Source organism: Python bivittatus, unplaced genomic scaffold (assembly GCF_059951505.1).
Source record: "Python bivittatus isolate LINGU-HERP-01145 unplaced genomic scaffold, Pbiv_v1 ctg000050_np1212, whole genome shotgun sequence".
NCBI lineage: Eukaryota > Metazoa > Chordata > Lepidosauria > Squamata > Pythonidae > Python > Python bivittatus.
In genome coordinates, this window is record NW_028277033.1 from 11,313,387 (window position 1) to 11,337,681 (window position 24,295).

General features: G+C 45.7%; 1 protein-coding gene across 2 annotated transcripts in view; it reads right to left on the reverse strand.

Annotated features, from left to right (window-relative positions):
* ANK3 (ankyrin 3) overlaps positions 1–24,023 on the reverse strand; it is a 266,225-nt gene extending 242,202 nt beyond the window's left edge. Inside the window, exon 1 of one of the 2 annotated variants that reach the window (XM_088129865.1) lies at positions 23,793–24,023. In XM_088129865.1, coding sequence (XP_087985991.1) covers positions 23,793–23,855 — 63 coding nt within the window. In that variant the 5' untranslated portion in view covers positions 23,856–24,023. The remainder of the gene's footprint in view (positions 1–23,792) is intronic. The other variant, XM_088129917.1, reaches the window with a different exon arrangement.
* Positions 24,024–24,295: the final 272 nt, after the last annotated feature.

Sequence of the window (24,295 nt, forward strand, 5' to 3'; positions counted from 1 at the left end):
TGTATTCAGCTGCCACTCTATGGTTCTTTATTTTTAAATCAAACATGGACCTGATCAGGAATCCCCCCCCCCCGCCTGAGGTTCTCCAAATGTGCCAAGAGCTGGCCGAGGATGTTGGGTGACAGACTGACACGTATGAAAAGCAACAGGCTGGGGGACAGAGGTAGCCATTGGACAGAGCACACGCATGCTCTCCAGCGCATATTTTGCCCTTCCCCCCGAGATGGAAAGAAGTCACGATGTTATGAACTTCATCTAATGGCATTATGAATTTCTTCCAACATTCAGCCAACCTTAAACTCCTCCCTGAATAGGCACCAAAAAAATGGATAATCTCTTTCACACACCGATCACTGGTAAGTGCACCCCTATAACACATGCGCACGCTCACACACAGTCACCCAGGGGCAGGCTGGGTGATGGACACATCTGAAAGAGGATGTCTAACTATGATCATCGTAAAGTTGGATAGGTTCAGATCTGGGCCTCTCTACCCATGAAAAGAGACACCGTAATCATGGAACAATAACAAAAAGCAGACATAAAAATCTAACAACAATCTGTTAGAAGTAGGCTTCATAAAAGTCTAAGCAGCAAGACACCTCTTGCTAGATCAAGGAGCAATCAGCCAATTTAAATCCGGCACGCAACCTTTCCTCTTTACGGCCTCACTACGACCTGGCAGGGTTGGCCAGTTAATTCGCACCTGGCTAGGTAGCTATCTGCCCACATCTTTATCTAGTAAGCCATTTCTGTCAATTTCTTATCCATGCAAATAATCTTTAGTGATATGGGGTTTTTTTCCTTTTATCTACACAAAGTAAAAAGAATTACAGTTTGGAATGAAAGCTGGTACTGTGTCCACGTTCAGTTACAACCAGAGTTCAAACACGACAGCTGCATCTTTTAAACCAAGGGAGGAAAGAGATGACCCCTGTGCGGATTTATGGGGGCTCGCCTGGAAGGCAGTGAAGAGAATGAAGATATGTGAGTCATTTTAATAGAGTGCCAATATGTATAAAGGCATTCCTTTTCCCCAGATACTGCACTCCTTTGTCACTCACAGTGAGAAAACAAGCTTTTCTCTGTAGTTTTGGTCTAGAAGATCAAGGCAAAATAACTTTTTGTGAGAGGAAGGTAGAAATTACACATAGTCTCATAATATCTGGAGTTCAGTCAGGGTTAAAACATGGGGTAACTTCAAGACTTTACTTTGCTTACTTTTCCTAAAAAGAGAAGACTCTATTCCTTAGGAATAAACCGAACATACGTATATATCCCACGTTCAGACATTATCCTTGACTCTTTTTACTTGAAACTCCGGCTGGGATATGGAACCTAATCGTTTCCAGCAGCAGGGCTCAATGGGTCGAGGCATCGCACATCGTGGTGTTCATGACAACCACCGTGAATTCGCCCAATGCAATCGCTAAGGACAGTGGCAGACGTGCTTCCCACGCGTCTGGAGGTACCACGGTAGGCAAGTCACAGGGACGTGGCTGGCTGAAGTCTTACAGCGCTATGTGTTGGACAATGATGCGTTATTACAACTGAACTTTATACATGGACACTGAATTATATCTGCTCTGTTGTTTTGTTCATATTGTATTTATATTATTACTTTGAGTGGCTTAGAATCATAATGACTGAAGCAGCGTAGAAGCATCTGAAATAAATAGTTTCTAGCTAATTTTTGTCAGAATGCTACTGAAAAAATAGGCCACATCAATCTTTTGGACTGCCTTAAGAATCTGGGAAGAGGTTCAGTGAAGATACTTTCTTTTGATCATGGTTAACTAATGGGACTCAGTGGGAGAGGTCAGACAGAACACTAAATGACATTTTAATTGTTATTTAATTGTTAACATTTCTGAATTCTGTCATCTTGAATTTGGGCAAATTGAGATTATCTTAAACTATGATTTGCCTAAAGAAACCAATATCATATTCTGGATTCTAATCCTGACAAACTAGACACAGCCCTAGCTTCACTGAAATTACTTTTTTAAAGAAGTGTGTCTCCCAACTTTCTCCTCACACTGATACTGAAGGAAGCATTGGACACATTTGCACACATAAACCTAAATCATGGTTTAGCATTATATTTAGACTGAAATGCAACATGAGTTCCTTTCAGTTATCACTCAATGTTCCACAGAGACTAGAATGACTACCAACGCTGTTTCACATCTGGGTACAACCATAGTTTGGGGATTGGACGTCACCAATCTGTGTGAAATCTCGGCCCTGAATGTCCTAAACTGAGCATCTCCGAGCAGTTCTCTGGATTAGGAACCAGAGAGGTTCTTCTCTCTGCAAAACAGAGCTCTTCTTCAAAGCAGCAGCAGCAGCTTCAGCAGCACGTCTACGGGCCTCCCTGTCCACCGATGGTTCCTGCCAAGCCAGCTGCAATCCTCTTCCTATGGTTATATTTAAAAATGCCAAGCTGCTTCCTTCGGCCCCCAGTCCAGAAGGTGGAAGTCGCTCTAGCCGAAGGTCAGTCAGCAAATGACTCGAAAAGGCAGGCCCGTGTCCTTTTCATGTTCCTCTTTTCAAGAAAAAGGAACCCACGGAGAAATGCTCAAGGCACACTACCTTTTGCCTCTCAGCAGGAGGAGTCTGTGGGGCACTTTCTACTGAAGATAACGCCAATTAAATAGTTTGTGGTGATTTCCCCAAAACAGCATTTATGGTGGGAGACCACAACGAACAACGTCTACCTTTCTTAACGTCACAGGTTTTTCAGTGAGCAGAAGACTGGAGCAGGGGAAATACTGCCACAAAGCAGTTTACAAGTATGGAATGGCTTCTCTGTTTCCGTAGCCGTGGACAAGGAGAAGTGCTATCGAGTCCAACACACTGTTCTTATGTGGCTCTTGGGCTGCATCTGGCCTGGTGGATTTCCATGAGTGCTCCAAGGCAGGGCAGGCAACCGGCTGCCTTCCAGATCTTTGGGGCTTCAACTGCCATCACCCTCAACCAGAATGGCCAGTGCTAAAGGACTGTGGGAACTGTAGTCCAAAATACCAACTTGTCTGCCACTGCTGTAGAGTCAGTGGGGGGTCTCTGAAGATTGCCCAAACGATGACTCATTTCAAAAGCCTATATTAGAGGAATGGCAGATAATACTGATAACTCATAAAGCATAAAACATGTGCATCACTCTTAGGAGTTGCTCAGAGAGCAGGGGCTGTCTGCAACCTTGGGGTAGTTATTCTCTATAGCACATCAGTGTGACTGGCACAAAAAGAGCCAGAGGGACAGAGAAATTATTCCAGCTGCGAATCCACGAGGTTGCACTTTGGGCACATCTTCTAGCTGACCAACCAGATCCACTTCTTTGGAATCCAGGCCACCACACAACACCATGTCCGTCATTAGACATGGATGCCAGACTTCTGTTTTAACAGAGCACACATTTTGCAAGCCTCAGCTATGAAATAAATGGAATTAATGTGAGCTACAAACTAAACAAGCACCATGTGTGCGTTGGGGGGGGGCTTCATTGATCTTACCCAGCAAAGCCCCCTTGAGACACACGTGAACCTGGCCACAGCACACCACAGTCTCATGACTGAAGAACCAAAGCCATCTGTCCTGTATGTTGCATTGCCTAACCCTGTAAACTCATCAGGCTAATTGCTTTTACTTTTCCAGCCGCTCCTGAAGGTTCAGGCACGCTGAAGAGAGACAACCTGTTTTAATGGTGGGAAAAGCAGCTGCACCAATGCCAGAGCAATTAAGGTGATAAGCCGGCATTCTGTCTTTCAAATCGTACTCTTCCAATTCTGTCTGGAAAGAGCAAAAGGAACTTGCAGTGGCATTTTTAGCAGGGCTCCTGCTGTTCCTCCACCCCTCTTGGGCTCGGCGGATCTGCAAGAGGGAAAAGCTTCACAGTTTTCCAGTGGGCAAGAGAGAGAGAAGATGCCTGCCTGCCTCCCTCAGAAAGGTTTCACAAATCTTCTAAGCCGGTCTCCCCACTGGAACTCTGTTCAAAAGCAGAAGAGCAACATGAGCAGAGATCTGCCGGCTGAGGTGTGGAGCCAACCAGGCATTCCCGACCCCTGGCCCAGTGAGGACCGTGGCCCGGACCTCCGTAGGGAAGAGAGGTTCAGCTGCTGCTAGGCCCTCGGACTCTCAGGAGCACGCCATTCTGGACTAAGCGGTTTCCAGATGGTTGCGTGACTGCTGGGGCAGGACAGACGGTAGGTGCGAGGAGAGCAGCAGCCTTCTCTACGGGCAACTAAAATGAAGATCTGTTGAGAAGTTCCAGAAGCTTGTTTCTACACATCTCAATTAAGAAATCAATAGTTTAGTTTTACATGGACAAGTTTCTCTTCAGCATGCTTAGAGGTGGATGATGGAGCCAGATGAACGTACAGTATTCGCTCGCATTCCAACATGCGGCCTCAGAAGGTGGTCAAACCCATCTGGCCTTGGCTGGTCTCAGAGGCTAAGCAGGAAAACCCTGGTTTGAGCTGAGGTGAAGGGCTGCCTGGGAATCTCTGGGCTGTTGGCTACTCTGGTGAGGTGAAAAGCAGCCGGAAGAAGGCAATGGCCAACCACTTTAGAAGCCCCACCAGGGCAGCCGCAAGGAGATGAGCGAATGCCATTTCCTCTTTCCCAAAACGCCGACTTTCATTCTCCTCAAGAGTCTCACCTCCCTTCACTAAAAATTAATCAAAATAACCCCAAGAACGTTCTTCCCAAGGTATAGTACAATGCCACAATAAACATTAAGATCCATATTTTATAACTTTGTATTAAAAAATATATCCGACATAGAATTTAATTCTAATTGGAAGTCATTTTTTGGATTACAAGTTTATACATAGAATTGTGCCACATTCAAAACCTGGATTTTAGAGTTCATATCTCAATTTGATGTATAATTAACAGTATTAATTTGATGCATTGTTTACTGCCTACTCTCAACGGTTGTTTTTTAGCAACTTGAACTGTGTTAACCAGGCACTTCTAGCTTACAGTTCAGCAGGGACACGTGGCTTTAATCAGAAATTATATATGAAACATCGGATAATAACCCAAGCTTTGAATGATGCATGGGGATATATTAATTTTATGATATGTCAGGTTTGTTTTTTATCCATCTATAATTCACTACCTGTACCTGATTTTTCCGTTAGAATCCTCTATTTCTTATGTATGTATGTATGTATACATACAGTATATGTTATGTATTTGTGTGTGTGTGTGTGTATCTCCCATACTTTGCTCAGCAAGCCCTAAACACACCAGTGCAACACAGCAATTATGTTAGGTAGCTTTGTGATAAATAATGTAGAAAAATCTAGCAGGGAGGATTTCAGCTGACCTTTAAACAAGATCTCAGAGCACAACATTGCTGTCCCACTGTTAAAATCTTTTTAAGAAAAACTTTTTAAAAATGGAATAATCCCAACTGTATAATTAACTTTGACACGTAGGGCAAAGTACATGGAAGTAATCAAAACCAAATACTGGTGACATCTATGAATTCCACACCAAAAGCCTCACTAACTGGAGTGAAAAATCTCCACAAGTCATTTATAATCTTTAATTGCCAGTCTTGGTCCCCAGAAAAAACCTGCCCACTCTAATGTTTTAAGCACACAAACTAAGACTGCATGAACCCATTGAGTGAAACGGCGCGTGGGCGGGAATTGGTTTGATGGACTGGATCTCTTCAGACCACAGGAGAGTGTGAAATGCCACTTCTGAAGGCCACTGTTGTTTTTAAAAAATGTCCCTGCAAAGAGAAGAACAGCAGCTCAGGAAGAAAGTTTCCTCATCCATCCATCCATCCATCCATCCATCCATCCATCCATCCATCCATCCATTCATTCATTCCATGCACACATGGTGCTTGTTTTTCTCTGAAGTACACAAGCAAGCATAACTATTTAAACTAAATATATATAATCTATTCATCTTCCAAGCCGCTCCAGAATCTGTTGAACATATAGAACGAAGCCAAAACCTACCCAAGATTGGGTGGTAATCCCACAGAATGATGCTATAGACCATGATCTGCATTCAGGTAGACTGGTTTATTTGGAACGATAGCCCCAAACCCCATCAGGCTCATGTAGGCGATTTGCTCACTCACTCACTCACTCACTCACTCACTCACTCACTCACTCACTCTTCAAGCCTCTGAACGTATCCTTCTGTTATGCTCTGAGTCCTCAGATCCTCACTGTGTCTCCTTCTTTTACTAGCTGAGCAGAAAAGAGGAGCCAAAGGGAAGGACAAGGTAAGAAAGCTGAAGGATACAACCTAAACCATCAATGGACGCCTTCTGATAACCTGACACCAACTAAAGGAACTATCAATCTATCATGAATCCATGGCCAATGCTATAATAAATAAGTCTTTAGTTCCTTGAGAAAGGAAATGGCCCATCAAAACAAGACTAGAAGGTATGAGGCCAGAACAAAATGTGAGAACAAGCACAGACACCATGGTCTGTGGGTGTGAAAGAGGGAAGCCTGGGTTGGAAAACCGGAGATTCTTCCACCGAGAGCTCTTTGGAACCTCCGGCTCCTTCCATGCATTCAGCCATGGAGGAGAGGCACATTTTCCTATCTTCCTTTTGGGTATGCGTATTGTGTGCTTGTGAATGGACACATGCATAAGTGTGGGTGCCTGTCTGTAGAATAGGCTCTAATAAAACGGTCAGAAAACAACCATGTTCCTTACTCGTTTGGCAGGACCTTCACTGCCTATGCTCTGACACTGCATGAAGATCCCGCAGATTTTGTAAGAAGATCTCTGAATCTATCTGGAACTCTGCCAAAGCATCACAAAAAGTCAGCAGAGTCCCACCTAAAATATAATGCCTCCGTTTCTCCTACTGGCTCATAAGCATACAGAAGTAGGAGTTTTGCAGGTATGAAGACCCACAGAAAGCCAAAGGCCCCTTCTCTCGAACTCACCAGGCCGAGATGAGGGAAGAACTTCTATTGTTTAGAATATCAATACGGCTGTGAACTACTATCTGTAACACCACATCAGGGTTGAATAATCAAGTAAAAATGTCCATTGTTGCTCATCTATAAAGCTCTTCCAAAGATTTCAAAGCAGTTTCCCAGTATGGATTAAAATGGAATACCTACACTATCGTAACAGAATCTACCATTCTCATATTACATTGACTGCTTGTATATTATTTTTTATTATGTTTTATTTTGTATGCACAGTCCAGAGTGCCTTGAACTGAATGATCTATTAATCAATAATATAAGTGGATGACACTCTACCATATGACTGAAATTTATTTTAACTACTTCTGTGAGAAGAAATAACTTATCAATGAAACATCTGTTTGGGGGTGTCAGTGAGTAACCACGTGGGGGAATAAAACGTAATTTAATGAAATGAAACAGATGAGTATTTAACAATGGACTTATTATAATATTTAATTTAAATATCGTGTGTGCTTGGGCTTCCAGAGCTGGGCTGGAAACATTCAGAAGTCTATTCAGTGGCAGAGTTTTTGTTGTCTCTTTGCTCTCAACCTGTGGTTGTCGGGTTTTCTGCATGGTAACCCTGGTACATACGTGTGCGGGCATTAAGCAGTTAGAAGAACACAGCGGTGGCCGAGGACAGCCCACGATGGGGCACAGCTGTTCCATCTTGCCAGCACTCTGCCCTTCCCGCAGTGCAACGTCTCGTGTCTTTGAAGCGGCGGAAATGCTGGAATTAAGCCAGTCATTTCAATCCTTTACCGGACGGATGAGACATCATCCCATATTATAAATCTTCCTATCAGGAGGCATGGGAGGCATCTGCCTGAAAATAAAATGCTGCTTTATTGCCCGTCTAAGGTTTAAGAGTTTTCCAGCTACACAGCAGTTGGAGTACTAAAAACCTCGGCATTAGATCCCCCTCGAAAAGTTTATTTACTCACTGCTATTTATGGCGTTTTGTATCCCGTTTTCCTGTATAGAATCAAAGTGCCTGCAACACTCCCCAAATGAAAGAAGAGCTACCAGTAGCTGTAAATCAGTCACATAAAAATATTTCCTTCCAAAGTTCGCTTTGTAAAAAGTCTTCTAGAATAAATCCTTCAAATCAGACAACGGTGGATCTCCTTGAAAAAGGAACCCCCTAATACCACAAGCATCACTACCATGGTGCCCACCAGCCGAGAGCCAGCTGATGCCCTTCAGATCTTTGAGAGGGTGAAGTTCACCATCTCTTGCCACGGTTTGTGCCCCCTGGGGGTGACGGGGGCTGAGGAAGCATCCGGAAGGGGCAGAACCACACCTCCCAAATACGTTCTACAGACTGGCTGGCAAAAAGGGACAGGGTCTCCTGCTCTCTCGGGTTCAGATACTTGATACTGAGGGCGGGAGCAGAGCCACAGGGATCCAGGGAAGACATAGGCACTTCACCGAAGACAGAGAGGCCATATTCCCTCCTTTTCTCCTGGAACTTAAGTATCCCATTTAAAAAAATGAAGGATGATGTTGACACTATTAGTGGCTTCCTAATTAAAAAATGGTGGTGGGTACACACGCAGGAATGATCCCATTTGCCCCACCATTGGAAAACGATCCTTTGCAGCAATCTGTGGACAAAATGTTTGGCGTTTATTTGAAAGAGTGCAGCTGTGGGACTCCACACCTCTGCTCCTTGCAACCATCTGCAGTGACAGCAATGGGGTCCCCGACATTCTTCACACCGGCACCCTAAAATTTTCTGAAGTGTCCAACTGGGTACCAGGCTGGGGAAATTGAAATAAGTGAAAGAAGAACTAATCATCTCACACGCCTCTTAAAATAAACTGGAATGATGATGGATCATTATAACATGAATGGGTATAACTCAGCCTGCAGCAAAGAAAGTGACCTTTTTCATACAGTGTGGTACTAGTATTTGTGCAAAGACTAAATTCATGTGTGATTCACAACCTGATGCATATTTCCAGATAATTCACGAATATTGTCTTAACAAAGCATTTCTTCCAGTTAAAAAAAAATAAAAGTCAAATGATGGTCAAAGCAGGGTGAAGGGAAAGGGCAGCGTATTCTTCACATCCATTATGTTGCCCTACGGAGCCTGTGTACGCCAGCGATTTTCAGCATGCACTCCAATTAAACCCGAAGCACATTGAAAGTTCAGCAGGGATTATTCTCCTACCAGAATGCTCTTTAAGGGGTCTGACCTCCCCTGAGGATATGAGACGTGAGGGCGCAGCCAAGCTCAAGGAACTGGACAACCCCCCGAGAAGGTCCTTTCCCCGCTGATCTGCACAGAGGCAGGGTCCTAGGCCACGCCGTAATGGAAAAGGGGATGGGGAAAATGCTCCTTGGGCTTGGAAAGCCGCCGCCGATCAACTAGAGCCGTTCAGCTTCCTCTGAAACCAGAAGGGGCGGCTCTGACTGGAGGGAGACAGAGGCCACATTCACACAACTATTTTCCTTTTCCTTTTGACTAGGCATACGACAAACACAGGGTCGGTTTACATCAGTGTTGTCCAAACTTGGCCACTTTAAGATGAGTGGACTTCAACTCCCAGCATAGCTGGCTGGGGAATTCTGGGAGTTGAAGTCCACTCATCTTAAAGTGGCCAGGTTTGGACAACACTGGTTTACATTCATCCACCTGACAGCCAAAATGAGCACAGATGCAGAAAAGTGAAGCACTGAAGCAAAGTAAAAAAGCATTAAAAAAAAAACCTTAAAGGAAGAGGTTTCTATAGATCATTTTCCCCTTCCCTTCCATTGTCCCTAGCCATTAACCACTGCTTAAGCATTTGTCCTTTTCTTGAAATATTGGAGATTGTTGCTTGTGTTCGTTTAAATCATTCTGTCTGATTTTATAACATTAATCTCTTAACTTTCTCCCTAACAAATCGTATTCCAAATGTCTAAACCTGCCTTGCTGCAAGATGTACCATATGAAGGGAGCCATTCCTGCCTGAATTTAGTCGAACTCTTATGAAGGACGGACGGGCAGACAGACAGACGGACAGACAGGGTCAATGTTGCCATCGCTGCGCATTCTCCATTCTGGCCTCCCGTCCTCGCATCGTCAGGGTTTCCCTTTTCCAAAGTTCTGCCGAGCTGGTTCTTACCACTGTCAGCATGTATCTTAGTAGATTGTGACACTTTTCCTTTATGCTCTCTGGAATTATTCCTAGTAAAGTAATTGTGGTTTCCATCCAAATTTTATTTTTAAAAGTTTCTGAACGACTTAACGTATTTCCTTCCAATATTGGGGGGAGGGGGTTATATAACCCCCACGTGTAGTAATGTTCCTTCTTTATTACGGCATTTCCAGCATTTCTTATTGCATGGTTTGTCACCTTGTTAATCCCACACTGAGGAAACATTTTAAAGTGTAGTAGATAAAACCGTAGTGCCACCACATAAAAACACTGTGTGGTTTAGGCCCAAACGGTGCATAACATGACTACAGACGTATCCATGGCTTGCATATCGTTGATTATTACACAGCAGAAAACCAACCCTTGGAAATAGAGAATTAAAAGGAGAAACATTATAATCTGTAAACTGTAAATCTGAAATTACACCCAGAAACAGACGATTGCAGTTTAAGCACAACCATTTCTCTTACGACTTAGTTAAGGCAAAAGCCTTTCAGAAGGGCACGTCCGTTCTTGCGTCCAAGTGAGTAAGTGGAAACAGGCCAAGAAGTGAAGGAACCACCGCCATTCTGAAGGCCTCCGACTCCCAGCCTAGCCAGCCATACCAGGTTGAAAACCAAGGGGCAGGGGGAGAACAGCCAAGCGATGGAGCAACTCCGTATAGTTGCACGCATCCTGGAAAGCTGGGCAGCCCTGGCTGATCTCAGAAAGGGGGGGCACCTGGAAAGCCCAGGGGTGGCGGCTACGTCGGAACGTCCCTGCAACAAAGCAATGGCAAATTCTGCCAGCCTGCTGAAGTTGAAGCCCGCCCATCTTAAGGTTGCCAAGGCTGAGAAACCCCGGGCGAGACAGAGTCCGGCCAGAGTCCCGTTTCAGGGGTTGGCAAATCCCACCGACAAGCGGGCATCTCAGGGCCTTCCGAGGGGGGCGAGGATCCCTCCAGTCGTGCTGGGCGCCTGATGACTTCATGGACCCAAACAGGTTGTTTTCTTGGCAACGAAACAGAAGGAATTCGCCTTGGCCATCGTCCAGGATGTTTTTCAGATTTCCCACTCCCTCGTGGCCCCCATTCCATAGAAAGTGGGCCTGACTCTGCTTTTTCCCCCACGCTGATGGTAGCTACGTGCAGTTCCCTGCCGTGGTGCGAGTTTGCCTAAGAGGAGAGCAAACTGACCACGGTAATTGCTGTTAGGCAAAGCGCTAGTTCCCTTATGCATCTGGGGAGCGATAAAAGCATCTGATCACTCTTCCTGAACGAGGCTGGAGGAACAGAAAGTTCTAGGCAGCCACTACCAAAGCAGAAAGCAACTGGCTAAAGAGGAGGAGGAGGAGGCGGAGGAGGAGGCGGAGGAGAGCACGGCAGGCTCTGATCAGCCAGCTCCAGGAACAACATGCCGGACCAGCCGGCATCTGCCCTCCGACCCAACCCCCGAGCCCTCCACCAGCCCCGCAGCCCTGCAGAGCACCGTCCCCTCATGATGCTTTTAGCACCAAATGCAGAACGTGCTAACCCCTCTGGAGGGGCCGGCACGCTTGCTCTTCCCCGGAGCCCATTAGGGATGTTTACCAGGCTGAGAGGCGGTGGGGAGGCCTTCCGATCGCAATTAGAGGCCAACAGTTTTATTGGACATAAATGGGAAAACAGTGCTCTTCTCTCGGCCTGAGCGCATTTCTAGAGCACTCACCTTTTTGTCATGTTTTAACCAGGGCCACAGAATGGGGGGAGGGGGCGTCGGGCGCAGAGGAGATGGGAAGAGGGGTGCGCGCGGCAGGTAAGGAGAGCTTGGCGAGCCCTAACGAGAGGACGGAAGCGGGTGGCTCTGTGGCCAGCAAAAGCCGGCTGGCCCCACTCTGGAGGAGCCGGGCAGGGCAGGGCAGGGCAGGGCAGGACCGCGGCCCAGCCCTGAAGATCAGGAGCTGGAAGAGATGCTCCGGAGAGGCTGCGGGGGAAGATGGGCCTCGACGGCGGATGGACGGGGTCAGGCCACCCAGCCATTCAAGCTGGCTTTACCTTGGTGATGACGACATCGGTTAGTTTGTGCTATTGACAGTAGATGGTGCTTTTGATAATCACAGGCAGGCACAATTTATTTAAAAGCGATTTAATTCCTATTTTTCCTAGGGTCAAAATCAGAGCTTTTACTCTAGTTATGAGGACTGAGATGGGTTTATGATAGCCTGGCCTTGCCACTTAAAAAAAAAAAAGGTAATTTCAGCCGGTAATCTTCTGAAAAAGCATTCCAGCATTTCCCATGGCATTTGCACCTTTTCACTCTGCCAGTTATTTTTATACATGAAGCTTGATGAGATGCAGTGGTGTCATGAGAAGTGCACAGGTGTGTTCGCATCCATGAGTGCGTATTTCCCCCGTGCACAAGGGTCTAAAACGAATGCGCAGTTTCGAGAAAAGAAAGAACAGCACATGCAGAATCCTGGCCTTAACTCTGGAAATTAAAAAAAAAAACCTTTAAAAAAAAAGCAAAGAACTACATAAAACTAAAATTAAAAAAAAATCTATACTATATCTAAATCCAAATATATATTTAGAAACCCATTTAAAAAGGAAAAATCAGGCTATTAAAATTGTATAACTTTTTTGAACTTAACATTAAAATCTAGTTTTTGACCAATCAATTAACTGGAGATCATAGAAAATCTAGTCTTGCCTCTCCTTCAGTAGAAAACTAACTCCAGCACTGAGAGATAACAAATTTAATTAAGCCAACTTTTGGAGTCTGGGTCACAAGCATTCTTTCATAAGTACATAATCACCTTTTTTGCAACAGTCCAAGCATAATATACCTAAAGTTCTTAACAGACTGAAAGATTCCGGATTTGGGGGATATAGTTCACCAAACATTGACAACTTCCCCCATACCTGCCTCTTAAGAACCTGGTTGACCACAACAATAATATCTAACCAATGAAAGATGACAAGGATGACCTACGTCCCTTCCCAGGTATCCCCTCTCCAGCAAGAAAAGAGGGAATTATGGCCAACCTTCTTAACACTCGCTTGGGGGGGGTCCAGCTGTGAGGGAGTGAAGTTGGGGGTGCTCTCTGTGCTTGGGAGAAGTAGCTGCAGCCGGGCAGAAACGCTTCTCATCCCATTTTCCCTCCTCTCCCTAACTCAAAGTTTACTCACAACCCTCCAAGCTGGCGTTCCAGCTGCCTGTGAGAATCAAACGTGCCTCGCCCCGCCCCGCCCCGGCTCTTACCTTACAGAAACAAACGCTAAGGGCGAGTGGGAAGAAGGTGTGCGTGTGGGTGTGTAGGAGGAATGGAGAGAAGCAAACGGCCTTCAGACGGGGAGGCGGAGGCACCGTCTGAAGACTGGCAGCTCTCGCAAGCAGGCAAGAGGACGATCATTCAACGGCCAGGACCACAAGCTACCGTGGGCAGCCTGTCCTGGTGGGGGTCCTGCCCGGAGCTTGGAGCACTGCCGGGAGTTCAGTAGCATCTGGAAGGCCAACCACACCGAAGCAGCCCCTCTTACTCGCCTCAACTAGAGTAAGACCGTTGGAAGGAGGCGAAGGTTGTCTGCCACTCTACAGACTTTTGCTCGAACCGAGTATTGAAGGACCGGTATGAAGGACATACTGACCCAGCAACATCACCTTGCAAATCCTAGGTGGGTGGAGAGCAACAGCCTGCTGTTGGCGAAGGCGTGTGCTGCAATAAAGCATTGTGTACAGATTGGCTACGCTGTGGTGCGTCCAGCCCTTGGAAAGCAAAGAACCCTCACGCCTGTAGACCCCAGAGAGAATTTTGGGCTGAACTAAATAAGGTTTTCGATCATAAGAAACATACCTAACATCCCTTAAAACCTGAAGCCATTGACAAAACACTTTAATCTCTATTCCACATTTCTAGTATATTGTCCAAATTTATCTTTGAACTTTCAAATATTTTTGGTGAAAATAAACAGTAGTCTCAATAAAGGCTTTCTCCAATGCGCTCATTGACTCTGGAGTTAGCTGAGATGGCAAAACTGACAGCTTTGCTCAGAGAAAAAAACATTGACTAACTTTAATGCCAGTTGGAAGCCCCTTTTGGACCTTTTGCAGGAGACTGAAAAAAAATTAAATTATATGGATTTGATGATTAGTTAAATTAATAGGTTATACAAAATATGTATCTTAAGATGTAGTTTTAGAGTAAGAGGTCATTATATGATTTATCTATATCTGCTGTATAAGAGGTTCATGGGGTCACGAAGAGTCGGACACGACTTAACGACTGAACAAAGCTGTATAAGAAATCGAAAGTCATTCTTTTTGTAATTTTTTCCTTTTTTCCCTCTTCTTTACTTTCCATCACTTTTGTATTCTTTCTTTATTTCTTGTTCTATTTCTCTCTTTGATTATTAGTTCTTGTTTGCTTTTATCTTTATGCTTTTTTGTAACTTAATAAAGTTCTTATTAAAAAAAATGACTCTGGGGTTTCAGAGGCTGCAAAGGCAAGAACCCCAACAATAGATCTGAATGTTTTAACCCTTCAGCCTTTCTAACTAAATTCTATTTGTTTTGTAAAATCTCAGAAGTTTCAGAAGCATCATTCCTTAATAGCTGATTAAGTGTGATGATCCCATTAAGTTTTTCCATGTTTTCCCAACAACAACAACAAAAAAAGTCTATTACTAGCCATTTTTAAATAGGAACTTCTCCAAAGGATCGATTTCTCATGAGAGAGAGGGGGGGGAAAAAGCAGCCAACTCAGACCTGCAGCCCCGTGAGGGTCAGGGCTGGGGTCCGTGGCTAAGGGCTTTCAGTGCTGGGAAAGTAACCGAATTCCTGCTGTGGTCCAAACCAAAAACTTGTGAGGATTGCAAGTGTCCTAGATAGTAATGCCCAAGACGAGCCCAGAATAATAAGCAACCCGTATCGTTTTCATTCCACTACACAACTGAGGTTCACAAGTGAGCCCAAATGGTACTGGTTCAACCCCCAGCCTAGTCCCCTTAAATCTGGGCTCCCCAAATTTGCATGGTGTGTGGGAGTGGCAGTCACCACACATCTGGAAGAGAAAGAGTTACGGAAGGCAGATTCAGCTGCTTAATTCTGTCAGAAATGGCCACCGGTTTTTTTTAAAGACACACATTCAAAATAACACTTGTTTTCTTTTCTTTCTTTTGCTTTGCTTTGCTTCCTTTCATCATTCCTGGTCCCTAAATTGGTGAGCAACTCAGATTGAAAGCTGCGTCCTCAGCCTCATGCACGTTCCTTGTTGCACACTCAAGTGGACATTGAAAAAGTAAACCAAGGAATCGAAAAAGCTTCCTCTCATTTCCCACATTTTGAAAATGAACTCCACAGTGAGCTATTCTGATTTGTAAGCCAGCTTTAAAGAGCTCTGCTCTCCCATGGCTTCGTCTTCCCTGCACGAAGTCTCGCTTCTGCGGAGGGTGCAGAGGAACCCAGGTGGGGCTGCTGCAACTGTGGGTCAGCAGAATTTCTCCTGTCCGGCCCACATCACGTTCCTCGGCCTGGGCAACTTCCAGATGTGCGGACTTCCGAATTCTCAGCAACAGCCAAGTTGGCCAGGGAATTCAGGGAGGGGGGTTCACGGATCTGGAAGAGCACTAGGCGGAAACAGCTATTTTACGGCACTGATGAAAGTTATTGGCCGATCAAATTTGTAAGCAGCCAAGCGGAAGGGCTTGAGAAGAGTTCCTCTAAAAGCGAGCGTGCTTCACTCGCATGGGCCTGTGGCGGTGGGGACCCAGCGGGCCGCTTTCCGGAAGAACGGCCACCGCGGAAGTGGAAGGCTGCTGGAACTGGGCCCACCACTGGAGCTGCCGTCAGTATTAGGGGCCTATTTCAGATGCAGACGGCGTTTAACGTACTTATACATCACTTCTTCCTCTAAAAGACTCAGAGCAAAGAACAGCAATCGGAATACGTATATGTATCCCGAGGGGCTGGAGTGGGACAGGGACCCCCGCCCCATGGAAGCCCAGGGTGACCTGGGGCTAAGCCCTCTCTCCCAGTGCAGCCTGCCTTGCAGGGTTGGTGTTGCAGGGAAAAATAGGAGGAGGGAGAGCTGATTTCTTGCAAGAAAGGTGGACTATAAGTCTAATAAAAGTAAATAAATAAAACATGCAGAGCAGAATAAAGAATAATAGATTAACGAAGAAAAACGAAGAAAAGACAGCTGCAGCCTCTTCGTGAGTAAACTTTATCAGCGCAGCCATCTGTCCTTAGCCTCTCAGGGCTAATCAGAAACACCAAGAGCCGAGTTCACACACTGCACTAAACTGTCCAGCAAAACTGTGTCTTATTCAACAAACTGTGGTTAAAATAAACTATGGCTTATTGAGTTGCCTGAACCTAGGGAGTCCTAGAACTAGCTTCAAACATAACTGCAGGTTAATGGGTGGGAGGAAATGCTTTTAGAGAGAGAAAAGGTCAAGAATATGAAATCTTTGGATGTTATAATTGTGTTAGACTTGGCTTTAGCGCCAAAAAACTTTTTTAAAAAAGAATTTTCTGCCCACTTGAAGGAACCCAATGTAAACATACTACCTGAATTTAAAGAACCAACTGTTAACTGCTTTTTAATAAGAAAGGGGGCCAAAATAACTCCACAGCAAAATACCCATTTCCCAGCTAAGACTGGAGGCAGGATTTATTCACAACCTCCTTCCAAAGGGAGCCACGACCGGAAGCCACGCACAAAACATGTGGTGAGTCCAGCTGTCGACGGGCATCAGTGGGTTCACTGGATCGACTGCGCATGCCCCGAGAAGGTCGGCTACAGCCAATCCGGCCTACAGGCCCAGAACGACGCAGCGCGCCTGGCCAACGCCAGCAGCTCTGTCCCCCGGGTGGACCCCGGCTGTGGCGCCAGCCCCGCGTGAGCCTTTTCTCATCCCCGGGCTCCGTCCCCACGCATCCGCCGCATAGCGGGCCAGGACTCCCGGGCTTCTTTCCGTGTGCATCATCCGGAGCAGCACAGGTAAAAGCAACCGGTTTCCTATCCGAGTGCTTTCTCTCGGCGTGTCCAGAGGGATTGAAGCGTGGGCGCCATGTTGAAAGAGGGCAGAGCAACCCAGGTGTGAGGAAACACTGCACCGGGAAGGAAGAGTTCTTCCCCAGCTTCCACCCGCGTCTGAGAACTAACTGCTAATGGAGAAGTTGTTGACATGGTCAAGCACAACTAATTGCTGTTAGCTGCCAACATCTTGTGAAACTTGCAAACTTAGGGTCTCGTATTTATTTACTTACTTTATCTGCATGCATCCATCCCCAAAGGCTTCGGGTCACCATTGGTCGAAACCATCACAGAACAACACCCCCCCATCAAAAATAATACATAGGCCCATCCATAAAATGAACAGAATAGTCAACAATATCAAAATTACGCCCCCCAAAAGGAAAATGTAGTGTGTGTGCGTGTGTGTGAATATTTTCTGTACAAAATATACAAAATCATGTGTCTGTCAGATTCAAACTTAAAGTCTGCTGTGAAAACATACCTCGAAATAAAGCCTACTGATTTCTCCAGAACCTCTAACCAAGGATGTGTTTCCAAAACAGACCCCAACTATTTTGCTGAACACTAGAGGGCAATGTGGAGAAAGAGTTCCATCGGTGTGACAAGGACCTTGTGGCCTGTGCGCACTATTAATTGCCATGCCAGCCTTAGCAAGTGGGCTCTTAAAGTGCCTTTGCGGGGTCCCGCATACCCGGCCAACAACGTCATCAAGAACAGTATGTTGTTGATAGCGGTGATGTACCCAGTGGCAGCACCCAGAACACCGTGGCTGATCCCGGTGAGCGAAGCAGAGTCGGAGCTTGCTGATAGGACCCAGAAAGCCCCGGGTTCTAAGCTAGGTGAGGAAAATGAAAGAACATCCCAGAATAAGGCAGTTACAAGCTGCTTCTGCGCTGTTGCCAAGGAAACAGAGGTGGATAGGCTGAGAAGGCTCGAGCTTAACTAAGGATGTGTTATGGCTAAGGAGCTTAAGCCAGGGATATCCTAGCTTACAATCCTACCTTGAACTTCTGAAATGTGTTTTTAGCGCAAGGAGATCTTCTGTTACTTCTCCTGCTAGGAGAGTAAATGCTGCAGTTTCCTGGCTAGTTGACACTTATCTGAACTCTTAAAAATATGTAGACATACTCTAAAAGTCACCGATACCATATTGTAGCAGACTCATCCTATTTAACAACCTCCTACAGAATCCATTACTGATCATTTAGTTAAATGAATGTCTCCCACAACACTGTTAAAGAGGTGGTGTTGGGTTTTTGTTTTTGTTTCCATTTTGGTCTATGAACACATTAACTGCATAGGTCTCCTTTGCTATTTCAAAGAATGAACTAAACATTTTCCTCTTAAAAATACACAAATGGTGAAGATAATGCAATCTAGCGAGCACCACATAAATATTCTGTATTTGACAGTAATTCCTAATCCCGGCTTGGCTTGGCTTGGCTTAGCTGAGGAACTCAAGAAAGGCAGGCGCTCAGCAGGGGTCCTCACCTTGAGGGGGAGAGAAATCTGGGTTTTGTCAGGACCCTGGAGAGCTCAGAGTAGGCTCAGTTTGCGCTCTCAGTACAAAAGCTATTGTTCTAGCACTTGTCTGCTCATCTGAGACCTTGAGAAGGCATCTGAGGAGCATCTGATACCTTCACCCCATGGCTACTAAAATCTGGTCTTAAAGAGCCCTTGATCCTTTCTGAAATTTAAGACTTCTTTGCAGAAGCTAAGGGAAAAGTCTGAAGCTGAGCTTTCAAATGATGGGAGGACCACACCCACAGGCTAGAAAGGCATAAAATGGAGGTGTTGAGGGCCTTCTTTGGATTAATTTAAGATTTATCACATTCAGATCTCAAGGAATGACATTCATTATGCTACAGCAAAGTTAACATGTATTTATGTCCAAAAAACCAACTGTGAAAACTAAGGAACAGCCATTCACAAACTTCAACTTATTTGCAAATCCATTACTTAACTAGGGGAAAATATTTTCAGCATGTATTATGTTCCTCTTGAGGATGAAATTGAAAATCCCCATTTAGTTGGGATGAAGTATGACTGAACAAAAAAGTAACTATAAATTACTTTCTATGGCATTAAATCGAGTGATGACATCTTGATGACATCTTCATCTTAAAAGTACCTTATAAGAATGTACACAAATTCTGCTGAACTGCACCCAAGGCCTATCTAGTCTACCATCCACTATGTCAGAGTGATCATTCAGATGCTGAATCAAAGCCTCCACCACAGCCTTATTGTGGAATAAATACTATTTTGCTATTTATTCATTCAGCAGCACTGCTGAAGATATTCAACCAAATGAGCAGTACCAATGACATAAACTGTGTGTTTGTTAAAGAATGTAGACCTGGCCTTGAGAGGGGGAAGGAATGATCAAACTGGTACTGGAGGAGTTTCAGAAAAAATGATCTTGTCCCGAGAAAGTGGAAATTGTGACGAAGAAACTCAAAATAATTCTGCCTTGATTTTGTTTGGTATAACATGGAGTAGAGAGAAACTCTGGTAGGTTTTCAAGATTCTATTATTCTACCCTATATCAATGAAGCCATGTCTGACCTGGCCTACCTCACGACTGTCAGTGTTAAAAAAACCGCAGCCGTCTTTGAAGTTGGGCAGCAACTCCACATGCATGCAGTTGGGGCCTACTTCAAAATGTGCCGACTGCCCCTGAGGATCAACTCAGAGAAAAGCAGGTCCCTTGAAACAGCTAAATCACGGAAAGAGCTACCTGCTCCATAAGAAGAGATAGACTTCATCACTGTAAAGGGTCTTTTCCCTTTGCCAAAGATATTCTGCAACTGCTCTCCTTTGAACCCGGCTATTATGGAAGCTCCCTTCTCCTGCCAAGTTCTCAGATGCTGACAAATTGCTTTAATTCCATCATGTCAGCCTAAACATTCTCTTCTGGTGACCGCAGGTGGTCATCCGCACCCAGGACCTGCCGTTCTCACGTGTGAGCAATGTTTCTTGGTATCCATGGCACTGGTTTTCAGCAGAACGGAAGGACACGGAGGTAGGCAGGCACGGCCACAGGAGGCAACTCCCTCCGCTCTGTTTGGAATAAGTATCTGCGCGGAGAACGGGTGGCAGGAGCCGTGGCCCCACCGACGACTGGTGAAAACCCTAAGAAAGACCTGGCTTTATTTTGTAGACTGGCTTAACGACCATGGCTTCCGATAAGCACGTTTCTGTTCGTGAGGCTGTTCTCACAACAGAATGCGCCGGGCCTTCTTGTCTCAATATCAATGCATAACAACAAACATCATATAATTTTCCATGAAACTGGCATTATTTTGATGCATCATTATCTTTCCACGCCATATAAATAACACACAACAGGAATGCAGATGCTTAAAAGAAATGAGTCTTGGGCCAATCTATATTTCAATCACTCTTTTTATATCATACTTATTTCACAGAAGATGAAGAAACAATTTCATTTGCACATTCATAAAACTCCATCAACAGCAAATAGCAACTCTTTCACAGCTTTCAAATTACATTTCAACATCTACCTCATTGTTACTTGTGAACACACAGATTATTCTCTTGTAGAATTGGATGAAGCTTTGGGGGAGTATACGATGACCTTATTTCCAAGCAGGGCTTCTCAGCATGATTGCAAGCCCAAAGACCTCTACCTAATGTCTCCAGTTTAATTCCACTGATGCTGAGGAGAACATCAGAGAGCACATATCAAATGGCTGTGGGAAGGTTTCAGCTTCACTACATCCCATGTCTGTGTCCCTCACCTAAAACCAGAGGGCTTTACTGGAATCTGGCACTTCCGAGAACCTGCTAGTCATCCTTCCATCTCGCATACTTTTTACCAGCCCTGCCTACTCTTACATCTGTGCCAAATGCCTTCTCCTGTTTCTGATGAGAGCTTGAAATTTTCTTGCCTGCCTTTCTAAAATGCCATTCCTCCTCCTCCTCCTCCTCCTCCTCCTCCTCCTCCTCCTCCTCCTGGCCTCTTGTCGTGACTTTGCACTCTGTCCAAAAAGCCTGAATCAAGACCAGATCCAGTAGGGGACCAGTGCAGCCTTAAAACTTGCCTAGTTTCTCACGAGTCTTACTGAGCAAAATGCAGTTTGCACCCTAATACTGTCCCATAATAGCCTGGCCAAAAATAAGTCAAGAGCATCCATGCCCATCTCCTTCCCTGATATGCAGGTTTAAAGCCTAAAATGGAATAAAAGCCAGAATACATTTAAATAAAATTTATTTCTCACATTCCCTTATTTGGCACTCTGGTATTAGATTAGGAGGCACCCACAGGATGTGCCGGGTGTCTCACGCTAGTATCATGTCTCCTTGTGTAAATCAACCACAGGAAATTGCCATCGGTTCCGCTTGATTTTCCAGATCCAGTCTCAAGTCCTGACAGTTCTAAAATGCCAGTTTCATAAAGCGAGCGTATTAATTTAGCTTTCAAATATGCAGCTACCTTCCAAAAACTTTGGGAAAATTTCCTCAGTTAATTAAAGTAAGTGCTTCAGTATGTCATCCATTAACATTCATCATCCAAAGGCTTTTCCAAGATTCAGAAAAGAGCAAAGTCAACTAGGAATGGAACTAACATCTATATTATGAAGGAGAAACTGCTGGATTTTCTAACAAGGGATTAATCCAATTCTCCAACAACCCACACATCCATAGTAAGCTGGACTTATTAGGAGTGATAAGCAAGCAATCATTTACGAAGATGAGACAAGAGAGCAAAATGCAACATTACAGAGTTTCCTGTCTTAAAGGTGGAAAAAAGATGCTTTCTTAGATCCTGAAATGTTATAACATGTTAAAATAAACATGTTAATGATCCTTGCACAAATATTCCTTGTTACTAACTCCCCACCCAACATCTCCCAGCTCTGCTCAATGGGCCTTCATGACAAAGCTTTATCGAAGAGGAAGGAAAGGGTATTGCAAGCTGGAAAACAATGACTAAGCACACCATTCTGTATACTTCACTACTGATATAAAACATCACAAGTGTGTGTTTATGTGCAAGGACACACAAGAGACCACAGAAAGAAAAGAGTACCTCAAGGATCATGAAACATGGATGCCCAGCTTGGCACTGGGACTTTGTCTCTGAGGCTCTAGATGGCTACATTCTGGCATTTGATAGGAGCTAGGTCCTAACCAGTTAGTGGCCATCAGTTCTTCTCTAAAGAAACCATGCTGAAGGAGATACATGGTTTCTGCAAGTTAGAACCAGCTTTACCTGAAGAACTGAGTATTAACAGTAAGGCGGTAGCTGCTGTTGGACCAAAGCCAATCTCAGAACAACCAGACATTTGGGATCAGTGGAGCATAAGCCCCACTATGCTTAATGAGACTTAGCCATGCTTCCTCAAAGCTCAGAGACATTTCTCCAGCACACAGGGATTCCTAGCAGAGAGATTCACTTAATATTTTTTTATGCTTGACCAAGAAGAGCACAGTTGTAAACAATTTAACATACTTCATTAAAAATAACAAACACACACACACACACAATCTTTCAAAATATACAACTCCATAGTGAGTATTCTGTCCAATCCTAAAAAATGGCCATGCTACAGAGACAAACATTTCCTATAGTATGGATTTACCATTAAGAATGTTCTCCAGCTTTTTCCTATGAAACAAAATATAGAATATATTTTTTTAAAAAAAGTTTAGGGATGTATTTAATCTCCTTTTCAAATGCCATTAATACCTCTGTAAGTGTACATTTCTCTGCACTGATCGATTATATAGGCAATTCCATCTGTGGAAGAGATCTGTTAAATCCCACTACTTGGATTTATTCTAAAAGGCTGAGCCCAACTTGTGGGCAAAAATTTTAGGTTACAGCATTCAGCATATCAAGGAGGTCCAGTAGGCATCTCTCTCTCTCAATTTCCACGGGAATTGGGACCTTTCCCCATATAAGTGGGCTTGCAACAAGAAGGGGCGCACAGCTGCTGTCCTTCTTCACAGCCGCTCATCTCTAAAGAGCCCCATTTACCGAAATGGCGTGAACTGACCACGGCTTGAGGGTTGCAACCAGTGTCACGGGAACTCCCTAAAATGTTTACCGCTTGCCATACGCTGCGTGTGCTTCATGCAAGGAATCCGGTGCAAGCAAAACCAGACATCCACACGGAAGGCACACCGTGCTTCTGGCAGTTCGCGGAAGAACCGTCTGCGCGATTCTCCGCCATAAGGCAGCCCAGCCCCAGCCCCAGCCCCAGCCCCAGCCCCAGCCCCAGCCCCAGCCCCGGTTCCCGAGCGAAAGTTGCCTCTCCGCCCAGCTCAGTCCACGAAAAGGAGAAGCCTCCCTGAGTTGAGCCGGGCTTGCCGGTCCGAGGTCTCTCGCCGGCCCTCCCCCGCTCGCCCGCGGGCTGGCGGGTGGGCTGGCGGGGCTCTGCCGCCCGGGCAGCGCCAGCGTGGTCCATCCTCCCTCGAGCCTTTCGGGCCAGCAGCCCCGCCACAGAAACCCGTCGCGAAGCCAGCCGCGCTTCCCAGCGGGAACACACCCATCGGCGCCTCCTCGCGCAAACAAGAGCCTCTCTCTCGTTCCGGCATCTTCTCCGCTCCTGCCGGAAAGCAAGCCCCTCTCTCACTCCAGCCAAATGCCTTTGTGCCCCGCCACTTTAGAGGCGAGAATGAAAGACTGCGAAATATCTGCGAGTTTTACCTTTTTGCCCTTCTTCTTCCTGTGAGCAGGCTTTACGGTCTTCTCTTTGGCTTCTTCACTCATTTTTCGGCAGAGAAAACACCCCCCTTCCAGACTCTCCTGGCATTCCAAGATCCAGCGCGGCTGGCGGTATCGCAGCGCGGAAACCCAAGTCCATCTGCTGACGTTTCTCAGACGAGGCAGGGGGCAAGACTGCTGAGGGGAGAGGTCCCTGCTCTCCCCGGCGAGCCCGCCGCCTTCCCCCGCTGCCCCTGCTTCGCCTACCGCCGCCCGCTCGGCCGAGGACCCGAGATAAGCCCCGGCGCTCCGGAAGGAGCCCCCGCCCGCCGCCCGCCGCCTTTGTTCGGCCGCTGCCCGGGTGTGCGCTGGGCAGAGCCCGCAGCTGGTTCCGCGCAGAGCGCCTCGCGACGAGCAGAGCGCTCGGCGGCAGGCAGGTCGCTGGCAAGCCTCCGGAGCTCTCGCCAGCCAATGAGTCGCCGCTGCCGGTGGATGGAGAAGCCGCC